This window comes from Aythya ferina (assembly GCF_964211825.1).
Source record: "Aythya ferina genome assembly, chromosome: Z".
In the NCBI taxonomy this organism is placed as follows: Eukaryota; Metazoa; Chordata; class Aves; order Anseriformes; family Anatidae; genus Aythya; species Aythya ferina.
This window is the reverse complement of record NC_140299.1, coordinates 14,956,105-14,976,922: the sequence shown is the minus strand read 5'-3', so window position 1 is coordinate 14,976,922 and position 20,818 is coordinate 14,956,105. Positions and strand designations below refer to the sequence as shown.

General features: G+C 38.3%; 1 protein-coding gene across 1 annotated transcript in view; it reads left to right on the top strand.

Annotated features, from left to right (window-relative positions):
• The window catches only part of OXCT1 (3-oxoacid CoA-transferase 1), an 86,551-nt gene that overhangs the window by 2,092 nt on the left and 63,641 nt on the right, over positions 1-20,818 (top strand). The window contains exons 2-6 of the mRNA XM_084503408.1: positions 631-739; positions 2,161-2,251; positions 16,238-16,373; positions 18,902-19,051; positions 20,375-20,481. Of these exons, the coding sequence (XP_084359534.1) occupies positions 631-739; positions 2,161-2,251; positions 16,238-16,373; positions 18,902-19,051; positions 20,375-20,481 (593 nt within the window). The remainder of the gene's footprint in view (positions 1-630; positions 740-2,160; positions 2,252-16,237; positions 16,374-18,901; positions 19,052-20,374; positions 20,482-20,818) is intronic.

The following is a 20,818-nucleotide window of genomic DNA, read 5'->3' as shown; positions in this document are numbered from 1 at the left end:
CTCCAACAATGCATGTAGTGCTAAGAATGCAGGACGAAGCTGGGCATCCCTGCTTACTACACGGCCAGCACAGTGCTGTACTTCACATTGTTCCTTGGCCTCCACTCAGAGTTTGTGGTGATGTTGGCCCTCTGCGTCTGCGCCTACTGATTATCCTTGGTGTCCAGATACTTCGGAGCTACAAGCAGTAATGTTGGGTTGGAGCAATCTACATGTTGCTCAAACTCATGTTGAGGAATTGCATTTTTGAGTCTGTTTACAGTAAGTCACGACTTCTCAACAGTTTAAGATGGAATTCAGAAACTGTAAATCTGTTTGAATATAGTCTAATGGATGCAGTTTATATTAGTCCTAAAGCCTTTATAACACGCATGAATGTAGCAAAACATGGGTGATATGATTTGGGGGATAGAGAGACAGCAGAGTCCTTGTTCTAGACAGCCTAACCCATATATATGTCCCCCTACCCTTCTATCCCTCTTTCCACAAATATGGAAGCTTAGTCTTTGTCTTAGCAGTGTCTTTTTTGTACATCTTCCCCTTTAGTTAGCCAGAGGAATGGTCGTTATTACAGAACTACCATATAATACATCGTATTCACTCACTTAACCTCTTTTAATGTTGTTCTAGATTTCTGGATGCTATTTTTCTACCAGCTCTCAACGCAACACCAAATTTTATACTGATCCTGTTGAAGCTGTAAAAGACATACCCAATGGGGCAACTATACTCGTTGGTGGTAAATATTTAAATTCTTTATGGATGAAAACTTGTATTCTATTAATGAGATAATTGTGGTTCTTTTAACGTTATCTAATTTGAGAATCCATATCTTTTGTGTAGGTATTTTAAACAAGTCATTTCCTACCTTACTAATCATGGGACAGACCTTATCAGTAAGCAAATCTTGGTTTCTTAGTTGAAGGAAATATCCTCAGGAAAAAATCATTAGTTATTTTTCCCCATTAATAAAGCGTTAGACCTTAATTGCGTCAATTTGAATGCAGAAAGTTAATTTGGTCTTTTGGATCATTACTTCAGATGGTGAAGAAAGGCATTTTAGCTTGATTATTTTTATGCATTCTGTGCTCTGTATTTGCCTTTTCGCTGGCTCTCTGTGACCTTGAACAAATCACCTGAGCTGTTTGACTGTTGGAAGTCAAAATAACTTACCTATTATTCAGTTATACTGAATGGTTATGTGTAATATTTCCAGAAGAGTCAAGAAATTGTATCATACTGGCTTTCAACATGACTTGAGCTCTTAAATATTCTAGATGTTTTTCACAGTTTCATGCTGTTTAACCTCCTGAAAGAAAAGGCAGTCTCTTTATTTAACGTACCATATCTGATTTTTAGTACTGAAGAAGAGTAGTGAATGTAATGTTGTAAAACATGGGAAACATCACTAGAGATCTGTAGTAAGGCAAAGAAATGATAATTCTTCCTATTTATCATTTTGCCTTACTACTGTCTATTTTTTTGTTGTTGTTTAGTAGGAACAAAAGAAAAGATGCAATGGTTGCAAGTAAAATGCTAGTAGTCATAGTATTAAGAGTAAGACTGGTGCTTCAAATGTGCTATACTTCATTTTAGGAGTATGAGGTTCTTGCACAATAGGCAGGGGTGTGAGGTGCTTCAGCCTGGGTGGAGATCTGGGTTACTGTGCTTCCAGTTACTGGTCTTACCCAGAAGTTTAAGATTTCCAGATTCTTATCACTGACTGTAGGTTATGCTGTATGGGAGAACTCTTTGCTCCTCTTGTTTGACAATGTTAACCATTCATTGTTACTGATGGTTAGTTGCCTGGAAAAAAAAAAAAAAAAGAGGAGTAATGTGTATAAGGGCACAGGGCATGGATAGGACACACACCAGGATAGCCAAGGTCTTGGAGACCTTATCCAAAGGCTGTTTGCATATGAGCAGGTATCTGATATCTTCATTGCTTTAATATTGCTAAATTGCTTTAATCCAAACTGGGAAGCATCCAGTGACTGGGAGATTACAGTACTAGGGCACACCACGCTTTCCAGAAGTATTGGTTTCTTTAGTCATCTAAAGTGCTCATTCTATTCAGGAAAGACTTAACTAACCAGTGCTTCTGATTAAACTGTTTTTCAAACACTTGTGACATATTCAATTTTATTTCATTATACACAGGTTTTGGATTGTGTGGGATTCCTGAAAACCTCATTGGGGGTTTGCTGAAGACTGGAGTAAAGGGAATTACAGCTGTCAGTAACAATGCAGGGTAGGTATACGTGTATTTGTGGCTTAATTCTGTTCATGTGAGAAGGCTGGTATGTTTAAAAAAATACTGCTTTTCATCATAAGGTGTCTGAAAATTAACATGAAAAAATAATATAAAAAAAATGAAAAATCAGTATGAAAAATAGCTGTGTCAGTTTTATTTTTGGACTGAGTCCAGAGAGTACAGTCCTGTGTGTATATATACCCCGATTTGTCTGGGAGCAATTGTTGCTGTAGAACATAGCAATTACGTATATTTACATATATTTAACCGGTTGATTGTAACTGAAAATATCAGTCATTTGTGTGTCTGTAAATTTCGAGATGGGAATTTTTAATTACATTTTGAGGCTTTCTGACAAAATTTTATTATAGCTCCGTTACTTTAAAAAAAAAAAAGGGGGGGGGGGGAGGGGGGGAGGAAAATAACCCCACAACAATAGAGAATATTTATGATAAATCAATGGAGAGACTTTTTTTGTGAGTCTAGAAATTATCATTTTGTTAAATATTTGCCCATTAAGAAATTCATGTGAGATTGACAAAATAATTTTTACATGCAATTTCCCAGCTTCTCATTATGGTTATTTTTTTTTTTACACAAGCTGCTCATCTAGTACACCTAACAGTCTTCATGTAGAGAAATACAGCCACAAGCGCATTGATGGAATAGAAACAAAATTAAATAAAAATTCTGACATGCAGAATGTAGTGACGTGTATTTGAAATTTGCCAGGTCAATAAGATGGATGTTCTGCTCCTTGCAGCATGTTGGATGAGTAGCATATGCAGGTAGCCCTAAATTTGGTGCAGTAACTTATCATATTAAATATCACCCACAGCAACAAAATAATCTCAGTATAATTTGGTTCACTGTGGATTTAAAGAATATTGAAAACCATAAAAAATCCTCATTTACTATTTCCTGTCAAATGCAGCATACAAAATTAAGTAGTTCACAAAAAAATGCACTAACCTGGGATTTTCTAATTGCTGAAATTACACATCATTACAGAAAAGAAAAGAAAAAAAGGGTAAGAATGCTCATGCACCATGCTCACACACCAGCTTGCTTACCACCTGGGGTGTATAATCCTATAACCCCAGTAGATCTAGCTGTGAAAACACTCTTGTTTCACAAGGCAGGAGTTTAGGATGAGCCCTCTTAAAAAAAAAAAAAAAAGTTTGCTAAAGGTGCATCGAGATACTTGCACCAGAATAAGGGAGAGATGGGTTTATGAGAAACAGAAAGGTTGTTTGGGTATGAAGAGCTTGGTTCCTAGTGTGAAATGAACGTAGATGTCAAACACTGCTTCCTCAATTCCTCCAGCCTTGCCAAAGAAGTGAATTAAGTTTGATTTATCCAGTAATGCTTTGTGCCCTTGTCATCTGTGTCATTACATCTCTCCTATGGTCTCCTACGTCTATGGTTTTGTATCCCAGTCTGTTTTAACTAGACTGAAATTAACATGATTTAAAAACAGAATATAATTAAAAAATACAGATAAAGTAGCAATTATAACAATTAATAATTAATAAAAAAAAATATGTTTTGCAAATCATTGTCTCTTCTCACTTAAAATATTTCAGACATGGTTTCTTGGTCATAGAACAAGGAAACACCTGAAATCTCCATGTGGTCTTTTTCACTACCTTTTCAAACTCAGATTTAAACATTAACAAGAGAAAGTACTTTCTTCTGTTATCTACTGTTATCAGCTTTGTTTCCTGGTTAATAAGATAATACCAACCTGTAGATTGAAATTAGCAGTGGTAACAGGGAAAAGTGTTTCAGAAAATGTTTTTTCTTTAAAAGTTTGATATTGTAAGGGAAAAAATGTGTTGAGCAAAATCAGGCAGTATTTTTTTTCTCAGATATATAATCTTACGAATTTTGGAATATTCTGTTGAGCAATCATTATGGCAATAGTGAAGTTTAGTTGGAGTTTTCACTTCCAACTAAATTGGCAAAGTATGTGGCCCTCCTGCTGCATCACAAAACTTCCGACGTTTGATACAAGGTCACATAGGTACTGATTGAGTTCTGCTAGATATAGCAGAGATATTTAGTTCTGCTAAGGTTCTCACTTCTGTTTTCTCGTTTGAGTTCTTTGGACCCCATAGAAATAAGCCACCAGTTTTATTTTTATGTTTACTTTAATTAAATACAGTTGTGGTTCTCTTTTTATTTATTTTTTATTGCTTTTAGAAGAAAATTTGTTCCTATATATGTAATCCAGGCAGCTGAAGTTCACAATATGTTAATCTTATTTTTTTCCAGTTCCTCGTGCTTGCCATTGTGCATGCATAGTAATGGATATAATTTGCATTAGCACATAGGGAGTCACACTCAAACCCTTCACTATCCTGTTGAAAACAATTTCTGTTGGATGCTAAAAAGGAGACAAAGAGATAGAATTTATGAAAGATCAATCATGTAGAAGAGATCAATCACTTTCCTTATACCCTTATTTCTGAATGACATGCATATGTGTCAACAGAGTAAGTGCATAGATGCTTCTAGCAAGTAAAGGTTTAAATGTGAAAAGAGAAGCATTGTGGAATGGAACTCAGAAGCAGACACTTTGTATTGTATTTTATAATATAGAATATTGTTGTGGTTTAACCCAGCCAGCAGCTAAACACCATGCAGCCGTTTGCTCACCCTCCCCCCTCCCTCACTGGGATGGGGGAGAGAAACAGGAAAGTGAAGCCTGTGAGTTGAGATAAAGACAGTTTATTAAGACAGGAAAATAATAACAATAATAATGATGATAACTGTACTACTACTACTAATGTGTATGAAACAAGTGATGCACAGTGCAGTTGCTCACCACCTGCTGACTGATGCCCAACCTAACCTTCACCTAGCAGGTGAAAAATCTTTCACCAAGATTTTTGATGGTATTGTAGGCCAGGCTGGATGGGGCTTTGGGCAACCTGCTCTAGTGGAAGGTGTCCTTACCTTGGGCAGGGTTGGAACTGGGTATTCCTTAAGGTCCCTTCCAACTCAAACTGTTCAGTTCACTAATTCTGTATTAGGTTGGAATTAATTTTGCTTGAAAGAGTTGCCCTGAAAATTCTTTGATCTTTGAAGCTGGGGAGATTAGTGTCAAACGTTTTGTTTTCCATGAATGTTCATGGAAGTCTGATAAACACCTCACAGAAAAGTATGATGATCTGTGCTTCCTTTTAGGCATACTCAAAGTGTTGGTATTTGAATTTGTCTCCAGTGCAGGCTTCCACCTCTACAGATTTTAAAGGCACTTCAGACCTGCATCCTCATTTCTTGTTGTATACCTGCTAATGGTTGTTACCTTTGAGGGGCTGTTGGAGCAGCAATTGTGCTAAGGCTTTCCTTGTAGGTGGTATCAGATGACTTGAAAATGCCCAAGAACATCTGGGTTTTTCATGAAAGCTAGCTTGTAAAAAGCCTGGTTTTAATCTCATATTAAACAGTATTGTCTATTTTGAAATTAATTTAAGAATATGGCCTCATCTTTTGTTTTTATTTCTTAACTATTATATGGAATTTAGCCTGCTATAATTTGATAGGGTTTGACATCTGAATCAAATCACAGATGTTGTCAATAATAAAGTCAAAATCCTCATCACAGTGAGTGAAACCATTTAAACATCTTAGAATACCATAGCAAAAAGCATAATGATACTACCAAGTATCACAATACTAACAAATAGATTTGAAAACTGAAATAGCAGAGCATTCATATGCCCTGCAGCACTAGTATTCAAAGGGTGAGTTGTTTTTTTAATCTTGGGATGTCAAGTACTTTGTGAAATGACTAACTTGCCACTTTCCAAGATGCCTCAGGATTCAGTATTTTGCTCTGGTGCTGAGTGCTGTGCTGTAGCTAATACCCTGCTGTGTTTCATCTTCCTGACTGCAACTGCTTTCTATTCTCCAGCTCTTCCAGCACACAAGAGGTAATTGGCTGTGGTTAGTGTTTTTTTTTGTTTTTTTTTTTTCATCCGGCAGTGGGGTTAGAAGGCAACTTGTAATTGGAGCAGAGAAGGAGCCAAGTATGCAGACAGGCAGCCTCTTCTAGAGAACAGTGCAGCAACATGGATTAAGTCACGTGTCTTTCAATATGTGTGAACCACAAAATGTTCTTACAGAGCGATCTGTTTGTGACTTAAAGAGCAGCAAGGGGGACAACGTTTCACTTGCATCTAGGAGAGAGCAAGAGGAAGTCCTGTCGCACTCTTACCAACTCCTTTCTTTGAGCTGGAGAGGAGGTTCAGCCAAGTTTAGAAATGCTTGGCACTCTGGGGAAACAACTTCAGAGGAGTATGTGATCACAAATTCACACCTTATTGTGCTGTGCTACAGTGCAACAGGGAGGAGATTCCTCCTGCATGTCCTTCCTCGGTTCATATGGCTGCTAGCAGGTCAAGTCCTTGTTTTGAGCTGTGAAAGCCTTGCCAGGGAGGGGATGTACAGTCCTGTATGAGGTGCTCTTGGGCACCTGAGTTAGAAATATGATCCTGCTCAACACACGGCCTGTTGCTGTGCGCTTCTGTAGTGCGTAAGCTATGCACTAGCCAGTGAAATGGCATATTTAAGAGTAGTTACTCTTTTGCCAAGCCAAACAAAGCAAAGCGTTTGAAAGGGAAGCAATACAAATATTCCATATCTCTGCTATTTACACAACGTGCTGCGGGTGAAACTGGGGCTTGTGAACCATGGGAGATACTGAAAGGTACTATGGTGGGCAGGTGTGCTTTTAAAATGCATACTCTCACACCTTCCCTTATAACTTGTTTTGCCTGTGTTATTCATATTTTAAGTATTTCCTTTACAATGTATGATTACATGCCCGTTAAATTTAGAAGATTCTATTTCAGTAACCTTCTAGAATCCATTTTATTTTGTCTTTGCTGCATTGTTTAAATTTGGTTAGCTACATATACATCAGTGCACCCTTATTTTAAACCTTGACTCAGTGAATTCCCAACATAGCTGTGATTGACAAACAGTACCTTCTTGCATGTGGCTGTTGTTATCTGCACCATGACTTCATAGTACCTGTTGCATACTGACCAGGTTATAGTAGACTTGGACATTTCAGGTCATCTTACACCAAAGCTTCCATTTTGCAGGTTTACAGGCCTATTGTTTCAGGATCTGTGTTGCAACAAAACTAATCTTGTCATTAACAGTTAACAAAGCCAAATATTTAAAATGAAAGTTTAAGGAATTGGCTCCAAATTGTTATTTTTCATTAATTATGCTTCGTGAAATGGTTAACTAATTTTGGGTATAATCACATTCTGAGATGAACACCTTTATTCTGTCTGTACTACCTCAATAGACTGACTTTGTGCTAGGTAAAAATGAAGTCTGTTAGTTACTTGTACTAGCTGCACATGTGGTCTGACTGTTGTTACAAATGGTCTGCTTCTCTCTGAGTTTTGTCTGCTTGTGAGATTTAAATATGCATTCTTTTTGAATGCAATAGTATTGAACAGTAGGTTTTCACTTACAGTAAAAATAGAAAAGTCACAGCTAATATATCTTAACTACTAATCACCTGGGTGACCATTTTAAAGGAGATTGACCGCATGCTGCCAGATTATCAGAGGTTCAAGCTATCAGCTAAGAAGGCATTAGCAGCTTTTTAAACCTTTAGTTTCTGTGCTAATTTAGGAGAAGTTATTTTTATGTTACGATATTATGCATTTCTAAGGAGAAGATAGCCTTGTGATAAATATTTGGTCAATGTGCCTGTGTGCACTAAGTTACTCATTGTATGACTGTGCACCCCATATTAATTCAAAAGTATGAAAGGTACTTTTCTAGTTTTAGCAATTAAATATTTTGTTTTTAAGGCAGGTTTAATAAACCTTAACATAGATAAAATTTATCTTGTTTGTCTGTAATTACTTTGAGCGAAGTGTGCCATGTTTGACATAGACTTCCTATTTGTTCTTGTGTATGTAATTCCTATGCCCTAATTCCTTCCTTGTATATTAATGTATATGTTTCTTTCCTTTTATGTTTTTTTTTTTAAAAAAAAAAAAAGTTTCCTGGTGGAAGTCGCATCCCAAATTCACAGAAAGTTGAGAAATTTTTCCATGTAAAATATCAATAAGGTGTTGAGTACTTCTAACGATCATAAAAGTGACAATCACTTGATTCAGAGTGAAAAATGTAACTGAAGAAGTTTATGGAAGAGTGTGAAGAAAGCTTGTATGTCACAAAGATACAATCAAAATAATGCTCAGAAGATCTTACATTGTGATGTAATTTCTGCATATATAAGAAATTCTTTGAATATCTCAAACATTCTTTCACAAGTGAAACACAAGGTCACCAATGACTCTTATCTTTCTTGCATATGGGAGGTTGCCACAGTAATGGGGGAAAGGTCTGTAATTTATTTTTAGTGTTAAGATGAATATTTGGGGCAGTTTACTTCTTTTTTCCTCTAATCTTTTTTTTTTTTTTTTTTTTTTTTTTTTTAAGAATCTATTTGGATGCTTTATTACAACCGTTAGATTGTTGACCCTCTTTGAACTGCAAATCACTCAAGATCTGACCAGGTCATCTTGCTAATTTTAGTGCGGAGGTTATTTAGGATTTTGGCAGGCCGAGTTGTACTAAACTTTGCACTACATAGAACTATTGAGAAATCAGCTCAGAGGATGACTTGCAGGTTGTGATTACAAATGAAGAGGACCAAGTAGGTAAAGAATTCAGTGTGTTTGAAGAATTGTGTCAACTTCATTTTAGAAAAGTGTCAATAAAAGTTAAACTTAGCTTTCAGCCAGGAGATAGGAAGTATGATGCATACACGATGAAATTCAAATATTTAATGGATTAAGTGTATACTATTTAACTTCACTGCAAAGGAAAAATAGGGCAAATTTTAAAAGCTCTGAATGGAATTTGCTTTATTTGTTGTATTAGAAACATGATATGCTACTTCATAGCAAAAAGAAAGATGGAGAGAGGAGTCCCTGCTGCTGACCTAAGTTTCCAATGTGCAGTACCTGTCTTTCTCAAAAATTGTCTGCCTTCACAGCATTTTGATGGACCTGGCAGATATACATATATATATGCACTAGTCATTCGTACAAGCAGTGGTGCATCTTTTTTTTATGGAAAGGAAGGATGGCAGAGGAACAATACTGTTATTTTGCTGTGAGGTTGAAGCTGAAATGGAGTTACTGGAGCAGAGAGGATGGAGTTTCCCTAAGAAGGCTTTACTAGTGGAGGGAGAAGAGTGCAGTGCAAGCAGTGTGTAGAGTGAGTGGAGGGAATTTAAAGCTCAGTCATGCTGATAGCTTGCCAGCAGGGCTTCATGATTTCAGCAACCATGGGCTCCTTTTGCTTTCATCTTTTTCCCCTCAGAGTGAAAGGGGCAGTGTCAGTCTGCTGAGCTGAGAGAGGTTCGGTGCATCATTTTTTTTTGTCCTTTGCCATGGGCTAAAAAAGGCGGTGAGACAGATGCTATGGGTTCTGGACCCTGTGATCTGCCCTGCTTTCTGTCCTGCCTCTTCCTTCTGACTGGGAGTGCTTGAGCATACTGAAGCTCCAATACTTCTCTCTTCCTCCTCTCTTCTCTGTTATCTTCCCTAAGATAGATTCTACCTCTCTTTTCTGCCTTCCATTAACCAGTTCTTAGATGGAAAAATGTCCTAGGAGAAGGGAAATAAAAAAAAAAAAATTACAGTTTCCCTCTCTCTGCTAGTTGATTCCCACCCCACCCCTCATGTTCCTCTCATTCTCCATGTACTTTCTTGGTAGTGCAGGACAGAAAAGAAGCAAAACCAGCATATTGGTTTATCTGGCTCCTCACTAATCTTTTAACCTAATGTGTAAGGGATTACTGTGGGACATGCTCTTACAGCTAGATGACTGGACAATGCAAGACATCAAGTGCTGCTAGATGAGTGCCCACATTTATTTCATCCTTGATTGCGTGCACTTAGGTGTCTTCTGGCAAAGGCCATTCACTCGTTTTCTGCACAAAAGGTCATGTTCTGATGCTGGCAGGATTGCACTTTGATGACTTTTGTGGGGCTGTGAATGTGCATCACTAAGAACTTGGACGCTTTCTTCAGCCTTTTTTCATGTTGGTCAAGTTTCATGCTGTAGTTAGGGCAGTCCCTGAGCATGCAACTTTAAGGCTGTATTACTGACAAACAGACAGTGGTCAGTCCATAGCTCTCAGCTTGGGAGCCTACCTGGGCTTCCCCTGGAAGTGTGGACCTAGTGGGAGACATGATCTGTGTAACTTGGAGCAGATCCTTTTGAGGACTGTAAAGTTAAAGTTACAAAGTAAAAAGAGACTAGATGAATCCTCTTTTAAGTGGACAGAGATGGAAGAAATTATTTCTCTCTCCCACTTGTAGCCTCTTGCCAGGAAAATTTCTAGCTCTGGAACGGATCTGTACATTATCAGGTTTCATGCGTAGCTGTGCAACGCTGTGACCTGCCGAATGCCTAGAGAGAGACTGCTCATGTATCTCCAGAAGCTGACTAGTGTTTTCATATAAAGCACTCTTTAGAAAAATATCTCTGTCAGAAACCTTGGGACTACAGAAGGAATAACCAAAATAACAGGACGAAGAGAAGTATGCTTTTTTGCAGCAACAGCAAGTTTCAAGAAACTCTAGTTTCTGCTTGAGGGCAGTCCTTGCCTGAGTATTTTTATTACATGGTTTTCTTTCTCAGTCTGTGTTCTCCAGGGATGATGTAGTTGCCCTCCTGTCCTTCCAATCTCCAGACTGTAGGAGGAGGAAGGTCAGGTATGTCATTATGTTAGCTCCTCTTTGGCCAGCATATTTTTATACTACAAAACCCAAACATACACGTTAACCTTTCATATCCAGTGACTTCTGGTCTTGGTGAGATCTTCAAGGAATATCCACCTCAGGTCCCGGAGAATTCTTGTGCAGCAAGAACGGAGAAAAACTTCTCTTTAAGAGACATAGAACAAAGCCGTGGAGTTAACTGATGATGCTCACTAGCAGTTTCCAGTGTTCACAGAAAGAGCAGCCAGTCCTTTATACATATACTTGTGCTTTTCTTTGGTACATGTAAATGTCTCTACAAAGGCAGAGAGGAGAGTGTAATTAGCACTGTTTACTCTAAAGGAATGAAAAGCCATCTCATGGCTTGCCAGAGCAGTGTGACATCCCAACTCTGCCTTTTTGTCTGAATAATAATGCAAATTTCTGTTACCTGCTTCATTGGGCTGTGTAGGGCTTGTTGGTGTGTGAAGCTTGGAAACTTCATGAACTCATCTTCCTTGTGATGCTGTAGAATGTATTTTATTTGAGACTCCAAGGAAATAAAGGTAGTTTGCAGTTCTCAGACCTTTATCTGGAGTGCAACATAGGCATGTTGTCGAGACTATTTGAAGTGTATTTGAGATTTGCTAGATCTACCTGGGAGTCTTCTTTGGCTAGTTTTCTATTACAAAAGCCTGACACTGGTTTTTGACAGGAAGATTTTGTAAGTCTGAGAGGGACAAAACAATAGAAAGGAATTCATTACTGGACAACAAGACCTGCTGAATTGTGATTATGTTTTCCGGTCAGCATTGGCAAAACAGAGACCGTGAATTTGGGTCACCTGTATTCTTGATCAGTGTCATGTTAGATCTCCTTTGCTGTATTCATTTCATGTATTCTATAGATTCAGATTTCATCCTAATATAGAACAGGAAACTTAAAAGAAATCTTGATGGCTATGAGGGTAAAAGAAAACATTCTCTGTCTCTGTACTTTCCTTCTTCTGACAGTATACGTAAAAGCTGTAACAACTTCCACCACGCCTCTTTCCTTCCTGCTCAGAGCAACACATTTTTATTACACTCACCTTCGTTTAAATTGTTAAGGGACTGAACCCAGTTTCAGGATGCATTCTTTCCATTCCCTCAGTGAAAGATTTTTCTTCTTATGGCTATTATCTGATAGCAAGGGCACTGCCTGCAGGAAAGATATTTAGGGATAACATTCTCAGTATAAACAAAGCTTAAAAATTCAAAGCAACTTTTGTGCCCAAAACAAAAAGACCAAGAAAGCAGTAGAACATGGAAAGGAAGAACAAGCAATTAACAATCTCCCTAAAACAATCAAAAAAGTTACACTTAATGAAATTTCCCTAAATCAGAAATTATTTTTTACTTTAATTCCAGAATAGAGATATTAAATAAAGGGCAAAGCATGGGGAAAAGGGGAATGATAACAGCTTTTTGACAATTGTGTGGAAATTTGTTTTCTTAGGATATTCTAGTATAAGGAAAAAAACAAACACAGAAAACAAATTAGGATGAAGTGTTCCAAGTGAGATTTTGGAGGGAAATAAAAAACAATGTGCACGAAAGGTTGCTGATGTGCTTGAAAGGTTATACAATGTCCGTGAAAGAGGGTTTTTCAGCTGGAAACCTGAATGCATGTTGCATATAATTGACATATGATATAAACATATAGGAAGAGTAACAGCAATTGGATTTTGCTTCTCTGAAGATGAAATCCCTGGGAATGGAAGTAATTCTGTGTGGCAGGCAGGCAGAGCATGACTGTCTGAAGGCAGAATGCCTCTTCTCATTGTGCTAGGAAAAAAAAGGCTGCATGGCCTGTGCGCTCTGTGACAGATCCTCACTGCAATTTTATTTTTGAATAAATTGACCTCCTTTGAGATATGGAGAAAGAGTGACTTAGAAATACCTTGGTTTGAATGTGACAGAATAACTTTTTGTTTAATTCTCACAGGGAGTTTTGTAACCACAGAGTTTTATTTGAGAGGTGATACTTTCCTGCAGTACATGAGAGAAGCAAACATATCTGTATGGGATCTTGCATGAAGATATTCAGAGTCCTGCTAAGGACCAGAGCGTAAGGACTATATGCTCCAGTAGTTGCTGCTTAGCCTGTGGAAGCAGAGAGTAGATGTCTTGGTGAAATGAAGCAGAAATATCTTCATAACCATTACAAATTAGCTTTTGGCCTTCTGCTGCAATTCCTTTCCTATGTGCATGTGCAAGTTTGCTTGCATGCAGAAATCTCGTGTCTGCCTCTTTCTGTCGGATAGCTTGAAATTTCTGAAACATTAAGTGCTGTGTTACCCTTGTGGATGATACACAGGAGTAGCAAACTCCAGTTTGTAGACAGTTAAATACACTGCCCCCAGTAAAGCTCTGCAGACTGTTACTTAATGTACCTTCTTTCACTGTGCAGTACTCTAGTTATACAACCCCTTTAAACTGCTGTCAGATATTATCTGGTCTGTTATATTTGCTCATTATTATCTTTTATAATAATAAATCGGGGTTTGATGGTTTTCTTTTGAGAAGGATTTTCCTGCTTTGACTGACACAACAAAGCAAATTGTGGTGCTTGTATTTTTATTTATTTTTAATCCCTTTCTTTGCCTACAAGATTTCTTGTTTTACTCTGTTCTCAGCTTTTTTAGTTCCAAGCCTCTGGAATCTTTTCTTGTGGGGAGTTAGAAATATAGGTTGTTTCCATGTGGCACAGATTTTATTCTCAAGGCTTTGGCATGCTGGAACACTTTTGACATTGTATGGTATTGCATCAGAGCTGGATTTCTTTTATAGGTTAGAGTTAGAGAGTGGAGAAAGCTTTTTTTTTTTTTTTTTTTTTAAGTCAAATTCTTCACATCTACAGAGCAAAAAGTAAGCTTGAAGAATCATGCAAGAGAATTTTGTTTTACTTCCTCATGCATCGTTTCCAAATTGCTTGTGTATGCATAGAAGCAGGCTGCCAAATCTTAAAATAGTTCTCATTATACATGCAACTGGGAAGTCTTTCTGACTGCACATCTTGCTCTCTGCAGCTGTTGCGAGCACTGTGATAGGGGGGGAATAGCTGGTCCTGGTACTGCTCTGCTCAGCCCCTTCTCACTTTGCATGCAACACTGCAACAAATGCTGCAGTGCTGGCAAGCAAGAGGGTAGTTGTGCTGTTGTACGGAGGGCAAGCTGGGCCTGGTACAGCCTGGAGAAGAGACAGCTTGGACTCTTGTGAATTTGGGTTAATCACTTAGGAGAAGAATTCAAAAGCATCCCCTAAGCCACCTCATTCTGCTTGAAACTTAGACTTTCAACGCCTCAGTGTGTGGAAAAAACAGCCACTGTGAGATAAGCTTATGCTCTGCATTGATCTGTGGAGCTGTCTGAACAGTAAATGCTGGGAAATACTATATATTATATACCACAACAGGAATACTGCATTGGTCCAAGTTAATTAATCAGAATTAAATTTAAGAATAAAAATATATAAGCATGTGGATTATGTTCACCATTACTGCTTTTCTGTTAGAAAATAAAGACTGATGTGCTAACTTCTTGAATCTGGCCTTTTGAAAGGATGCCAGGAGGTCACAACTGAGGTGTGTAAAATGGAATGTTAAGGGGTGGAGTATTAATATGAATTGAATGAGGTCCAGTGGGTTATTTCATTTGAACTATACTATTCATTGTGCAAAACAAATAACACTAGGCACACTCAGCATCAGTACTCTTTTTTTTTTTTTTTTCCCCATTGCCATACCAGGGCTAGGGGATATACTTAATGATAATTTGGGTAATGTATAAAAGAAAGTGGTATGATGCATTAATTTCTTCATGTGGTCATTAGTGGAAAGAGTTCATTTCTGACTATCTAGAGAAGGAAGAGTACTGTAGACATCATCATGTAAGAATGCTAAGAGTGTGAGATTAGTATTGGGAAGTGATATATTTCATTAAAGCAATTAATGTAATTAGAAAATACAGACAAGTTTTTGGAATCTTTTTCAGGAGTGGTGTTTTCAGTAGGATGCCTATATTGTAAACACTTGCATGCTAAGTACAGTGTGCTGGGTACTGGCTTTGGTTTCTCATAGAACACTCATTCAGTATTTCTTATGCTCCGCTGTGTGGATAATCTTGTTTTACTGAATTGAGACAGCTGTTAGCAAATACACCTCACTTTTGTGAGGTGCCTCTGGGTTGTGGCATCTTTCCCATGTTGTGTGTGGAGGGTCTGAGTTCTCCACTCATGTTACAGAGATCAGCACAGAGGTAGAGGAGCTTCACACACATGTACCAGTCTGCTGATATCCAGCATAATGTGGGAATGTGAAAGAAATGTTTATTTGTAATATGGTTTCTGTTTATTTCCGTTTTTATATTGTCACAAAAAACCTGAAGTATGCTGTTGTCCTACCAGTACACAATACATGTTGGCAAAAATCACGAAAGTGATAAAGACTAACAAAGACCATCTTTAGGACATTAGAATTTAGGAATATTTTGAAGCATTGGCACAGGAAAACATCTGTTATCTTTGGCATTCAGTTTAAGCTGGCATTGTGACAGACAAGAATATCTTGACTGCAATTTTAATGTCCAATGCAATGTTGCTGGAGTAGGTAATTTCTTAATAAGAAAGTGGAATACTTACTGTAGTAAGAAAATTTAAATATAAATATTCTCTTGCTTTGGGTATAATCCAGCACTATAAATGTGAATGCACCTTTCTCCTTGAGCTGCTAAACAATCACTTTAACTGGTCTTCTCCCTAGGGAGCAAGAGTTCAAACAAAAAAATAAGTCTCTGTTTACTAAAAGCCAGGTTGTGCCTTGTCTGAGTCTTTCTTAGTTAGCAAAGCTTTTTAAAGGTGCATGTATGTAGCATAACAGCACTTGTTAAGCCCATATTTGTAGCTGTGACATAGGAAATGTCATTAAAAATGAAGTTTTGGGTTTCTTCAGTGCTCTCGAAGAGAAGAGGTGTGAGCAATAGACTCCTACATTTCAGTTTTAGCTTTGATGCTTTTTTTCCCCCTTAAAGCTGTAATTTATCATTATTTTTTTAATCTACAATTCCTTATGGCAGAAATGGGGGAAGATAACTTTGTCCTGTCTAGTTAAGTCATAAAATTTATCAGATACTTTGCATAAAACAAAACAGTTATAAATGCCCAGTATTGTCTTCTGTTTTTCTACACAGTGTTGACAATTTTGGACTTGGTCTTCTGCTTCAGACTAAGCAGATAAAGCGCATGGTATCATCGTACGTTGGAGAGAATGCTGAATTTGAACGCCAGTATTTATCTGGTGAGCTTGAGGTTGAGCTTACACCTCAGGTAAGAAGACTGGTGATTTATTTTCATCTAAAATACTGATTTGAATGTTCCTTAAGTGGTCTTTTAAATTAATTTGTATTCTTAATGTTTTTTCTCTGTGCAGATGTGCAGTAGAGAAAGATGGCAGTTGCCAAGTTAGGGTCATGAGCTGTAGACTGCAACTGCGCTGTTAAGATCTAACTGGTCATATTGTGTGAATTTGTGTTATGGCATGGTACATTGCATTCATTTCAAGTAAATATAAGTACACTCATACATATACACATATATGCATGTGTGTAAAACATATATAATATGTTTTACTGTACAATGTCTGTCCTTGGTAGTTCCTCCTGGGTGACAGAAAAACACATGAACTATGGCTGGCCTACTGCTGTGGCCCATATAAGGGGAAAAAAGTCAGAGAATCCCTGGATTGATGGTAGCTGTGGTGTGTTATTTGGGGAAGTTGTGTATGCAGTGTCTGCCATCTAGTGGGTAAGAAACAAAAGAGGAGACCATTTTTTTCTGAGATGATGTTTAGAATACATTGTCTTTTGTTCTTGTTTGTTAAATCTCAGTGAGTTAGTCTACAGTGTTATGATCCAACATATACAACTTTTTAGCACTGGCAAGGTACCTCCATAGCTGGAATATAATGAGATCCTACTCCTATGAGCATTGGTGTTCCACTGGGAACTTGTTTTATAAAATAGGTACTATAACTTTAAAACCTACAGCATGTTATTGGGAGGCATTTCCAAAGGTGATGCAAAGCTTTTGGACTTGAAATAGCCATTAACTTAAGTCTCTAGGCAAAGCTACAGTATAAAGATTTTACAGAAAATAGTCCCTTGGGCTCAATCTCTTGGGATTGTGTCTAAGACTCCCAGGGATGAACAGGAAATATCCTTTTATACCCAGTCATGGAATGAATCTTCCTGGAAACGATGCTAAGGCACATGGAAAATAAGGAGGTGACTGGCGACAGCTTATGTGCCTGACAAATCCGGTGACCTTCTATTAAGGGGTAACAGCTTTGGTGGACAGGGAATGAGCAACCGACATCACCTACGTGGACTTGTGCAAAGCATTTGCACTGTCCCCCATGATATCCTTGTCTTTAAATTGGAAAGACAAGGATTGAACAGATGGACCACTCGGTGGGTAAGGAATTGGCTGGATGGTCACACTCTAAGAGTTGCAGTCAACAGCAAGTGGAGATCAGGGATGAGTGGTATTCCTCAGGGGCTGGTATTTGGGACCGGTGCTATTTAATATCTTTCTTGGTGATGTGGACAGTGGGTCAAGTGCACCCTCAGCAAGTTTGCCTATGACACCAAGCTGTGTGGTGTGGTCAACAAGCTGGAGAGAAGGGATGCGAGGACCTGGGCAGGCCTGAGAGGTGGGGCTGTGGGAACCTCATGAGGTTCAATTAGGCCAAGTGGAAGGTCCTGCACCTGGGCCAGGGCAATCCCAAGCACCAATATAGTATGGCTAGAGAATGGATTGAGGGCAGCCCCAAGGAGAAAGACCTGGGGGTGTTGGTTGAAGAAAAGCTCGACATGAGCTGGCAATGTGAGCTTGTAGCCCAGAAAGCCAACCTTATCCTGGGCTGCATCAAAAGCAGCATGAGGTGAGGCAGCTGATTGTCCCCCTCTACTGTTTTCTTGTGAGACCCCACCTGGAGTCCTGCATTCAGCTCTCAGGCCCCCAGCACAAGAAGGACTTCAACTTGTTAGCACAAGTCCAAAGGAAGGGCACAAAGGAAGGGCTGGAGCACCTCTCCTGTGAAGACAGGCTGAGGGAGTTGGGGTTGTTCAGCCTGGAGAAGGTTCTGAGGAAACCTTACAGAAGCCTTCCAATACTTAAAGGGGGCCTACAGGAAATCTGGAGAGGGACTCTTTGTCAGGAGGTGGCTTTAAACTAAAAAAGGGTAGATTTAGATTAGATGTTAGGAAGAAATTCTTTCCTGTGAAGGAGTTGAGGCACAGGTTGCCCAGAAAAGTTGTGGATGCCCCAACCCTGGAGCTATTCAAGGCCAGGCTGGATGGGGCTTTGGGCAACCTGATCTTGTGGAAGGTGTTCCTGCTCATGGCCGAGGAATTGGAACGAGGTGATCTTTAAATTCTCCTTTAATCCAAACCATTCTGTGGTTCAGTCAGCTGACATGGAAATAGCCAGGCACTTGTCACTTCTCACATTTCAAAAGCCTCAAATCTCACCTCTCTATCACCTTGCAATTCATTTTTTCCATCTTCCTACTTCATGCTCAGTAGTTCCATCCAGAAGACCTTGAACTCCTTAGTCATGTGATTTGCTTTGTGGACTGCATAGACAAGCTGTGTAAATCTTCATGGCAACGGTAGGTCTACAGTCTATGTATGTACACTGGTGAACAATAAAGTGAATTAATAACATGCAAGGAAATACAGGGGTCTGAAATATTTATGTTAAGATAAATGCTATGTTTCTGTTTTGGAAAGTGCCATTTAAATTTAATATGACTTTAGACAAAATTACTAGCTCTTGAATGTGTTTTCCCACAGGGTACACTCGCTGAACGTATTAGAGCAGGAGGAGCAGGAATCCCAGCGTTTTACACCAGTACTGGCTACGGGACACTGGTGCAGGAAGGTGGCGCACCTATCAAATACAATACAGATGGCACCATTGCCATTGCCAGCCAGCCAAGGGAGGTAAGATCTGTAAATCTGTTTTCAGGATGCCTTCTGCTTTGAAAACTGAATTTCATACTATTTCATACTATTAATCCAACATACCAAGTTTAACCTTGGTATGTGTTTAACCTTGGTATGTTGGATTAATAGTATGTCTATAGTACCAGGTAGAATAATTTTCCTCCCCCTGCTCATTCCTGCCCCCCTGTAACTGATAAAAGCAAGATGGGGAAGAACAGGTTCTTGAGGAAGTCACACGTGGCTGTGGGATCTTGGATAGTTTCAGGCTCCTTGACAGAGAACATGGAGAGGGCAGAGACCTAGTCCAACTAACTTCTCTTTGGTGGATTTAACTGGATACATAAAAGCACAAAAATGTCCTCATGTTTCTTAAAATTTATCTAATAACATGAAGAGGAATTCCTTTTGTCTACTCCATTGCTGTCTGTTTATTCTTCTTTTAAAGATCTAACAAAGTCCTGAACTTTTTACTTCATATCAGTAATCTGGTGGATACAAAAAAATATATCTTGAGTTTGTGCATATTGAATATTCCATTCGGGTTCAATTCTGCCTCTGCCTTATACAGTGGTTCAATAGTGAGCTTTACTTGTGACTGCAAAGAAAATGCAACCATGTATGAGAAAACCTAGTGATAAGTTTGCCAGAATACTTTTTTAGACTTAATTTTCTGCATGGAATGTAACTCACCTGCTTCCCAAGCCCAAGTGTGTTATGAGTGAGCTTGTCAGTGAATCAGAAGAATTTTTACCTTGGTTAGAAGAAATTGTGAATTTATTCTTCAAAAATGCATTTCATTTTTACGCAGCTGTTAAAATAGTATCTGTTTGTCAGTTAGTATTCAGGCTTCATGAACACTATCATTACAAATATTAATCATAAAGGGAGACAAAACAAAATTCAGCCTGTCAGATGATCTGAATTCAGTGCTTTGTATCAAATTGTCTTTATTTAAATTTGGTTTTTCTGCTGATAAGCAGTCATTAGGAACCTTTTCAACAGTTCTGCTTTAGCAATTTGATTCTTAATTAGCTAGTAGATATACAACAAAAAGCATGTCCAATACCGGTAGATGGAGCAGCAGGAATATGTATCTTGTTCTGTTCTGTATATGCTTCACTAAACACACACTGGGATAAGCCTGGGATTTATTACAAGCTCTGTGGCTACACACACAAGCTACAGTTTTTCAGATAGAATTGTACATAGTGCAAAAAGACCAGATAAAACAGTCTGTAAAATTAACCTTGTAAAATGAAAATTACATAAGATGATTGTTTGAAGAAACCTATATCTCAATAGTGTACTTTACCTCTGTAGGTGCGAGAGTTTGATGGTCGTCACTTTATCCTCGAGAAGTCAATTACAGGAGATTTTGCTCTTGTGAAGGCATGGAAGGCTGATCGTGCAGGAAACATCATTTTCAGGTATGACTTGTTTATCAGTTGGAAAAGATTCTTTAATGATTTTGATAATGAAAGTGAAGGAGAATCCTGTCTTGTGTGTGATGACAAAATAAAGTTTTAGTGATTTCATTTTAATTCATATTGCCTTTCCCTAATGTCAAATTACACTTATCACACTTATCAAAAATTAAAAACAAAGAAACAAAGAAACAAAAAAAAACAACCCTTTTTTTTTCTAAGGACTTCTGAGAATTAAAATACAGCTGTTCAATAAAATATTGGTAGTTAAAAATAATGTATAGGAGAGTCATAGCCGTAGTATCATCTGTGGAGAAAGGTAGTAACATTGTTCCTGTCA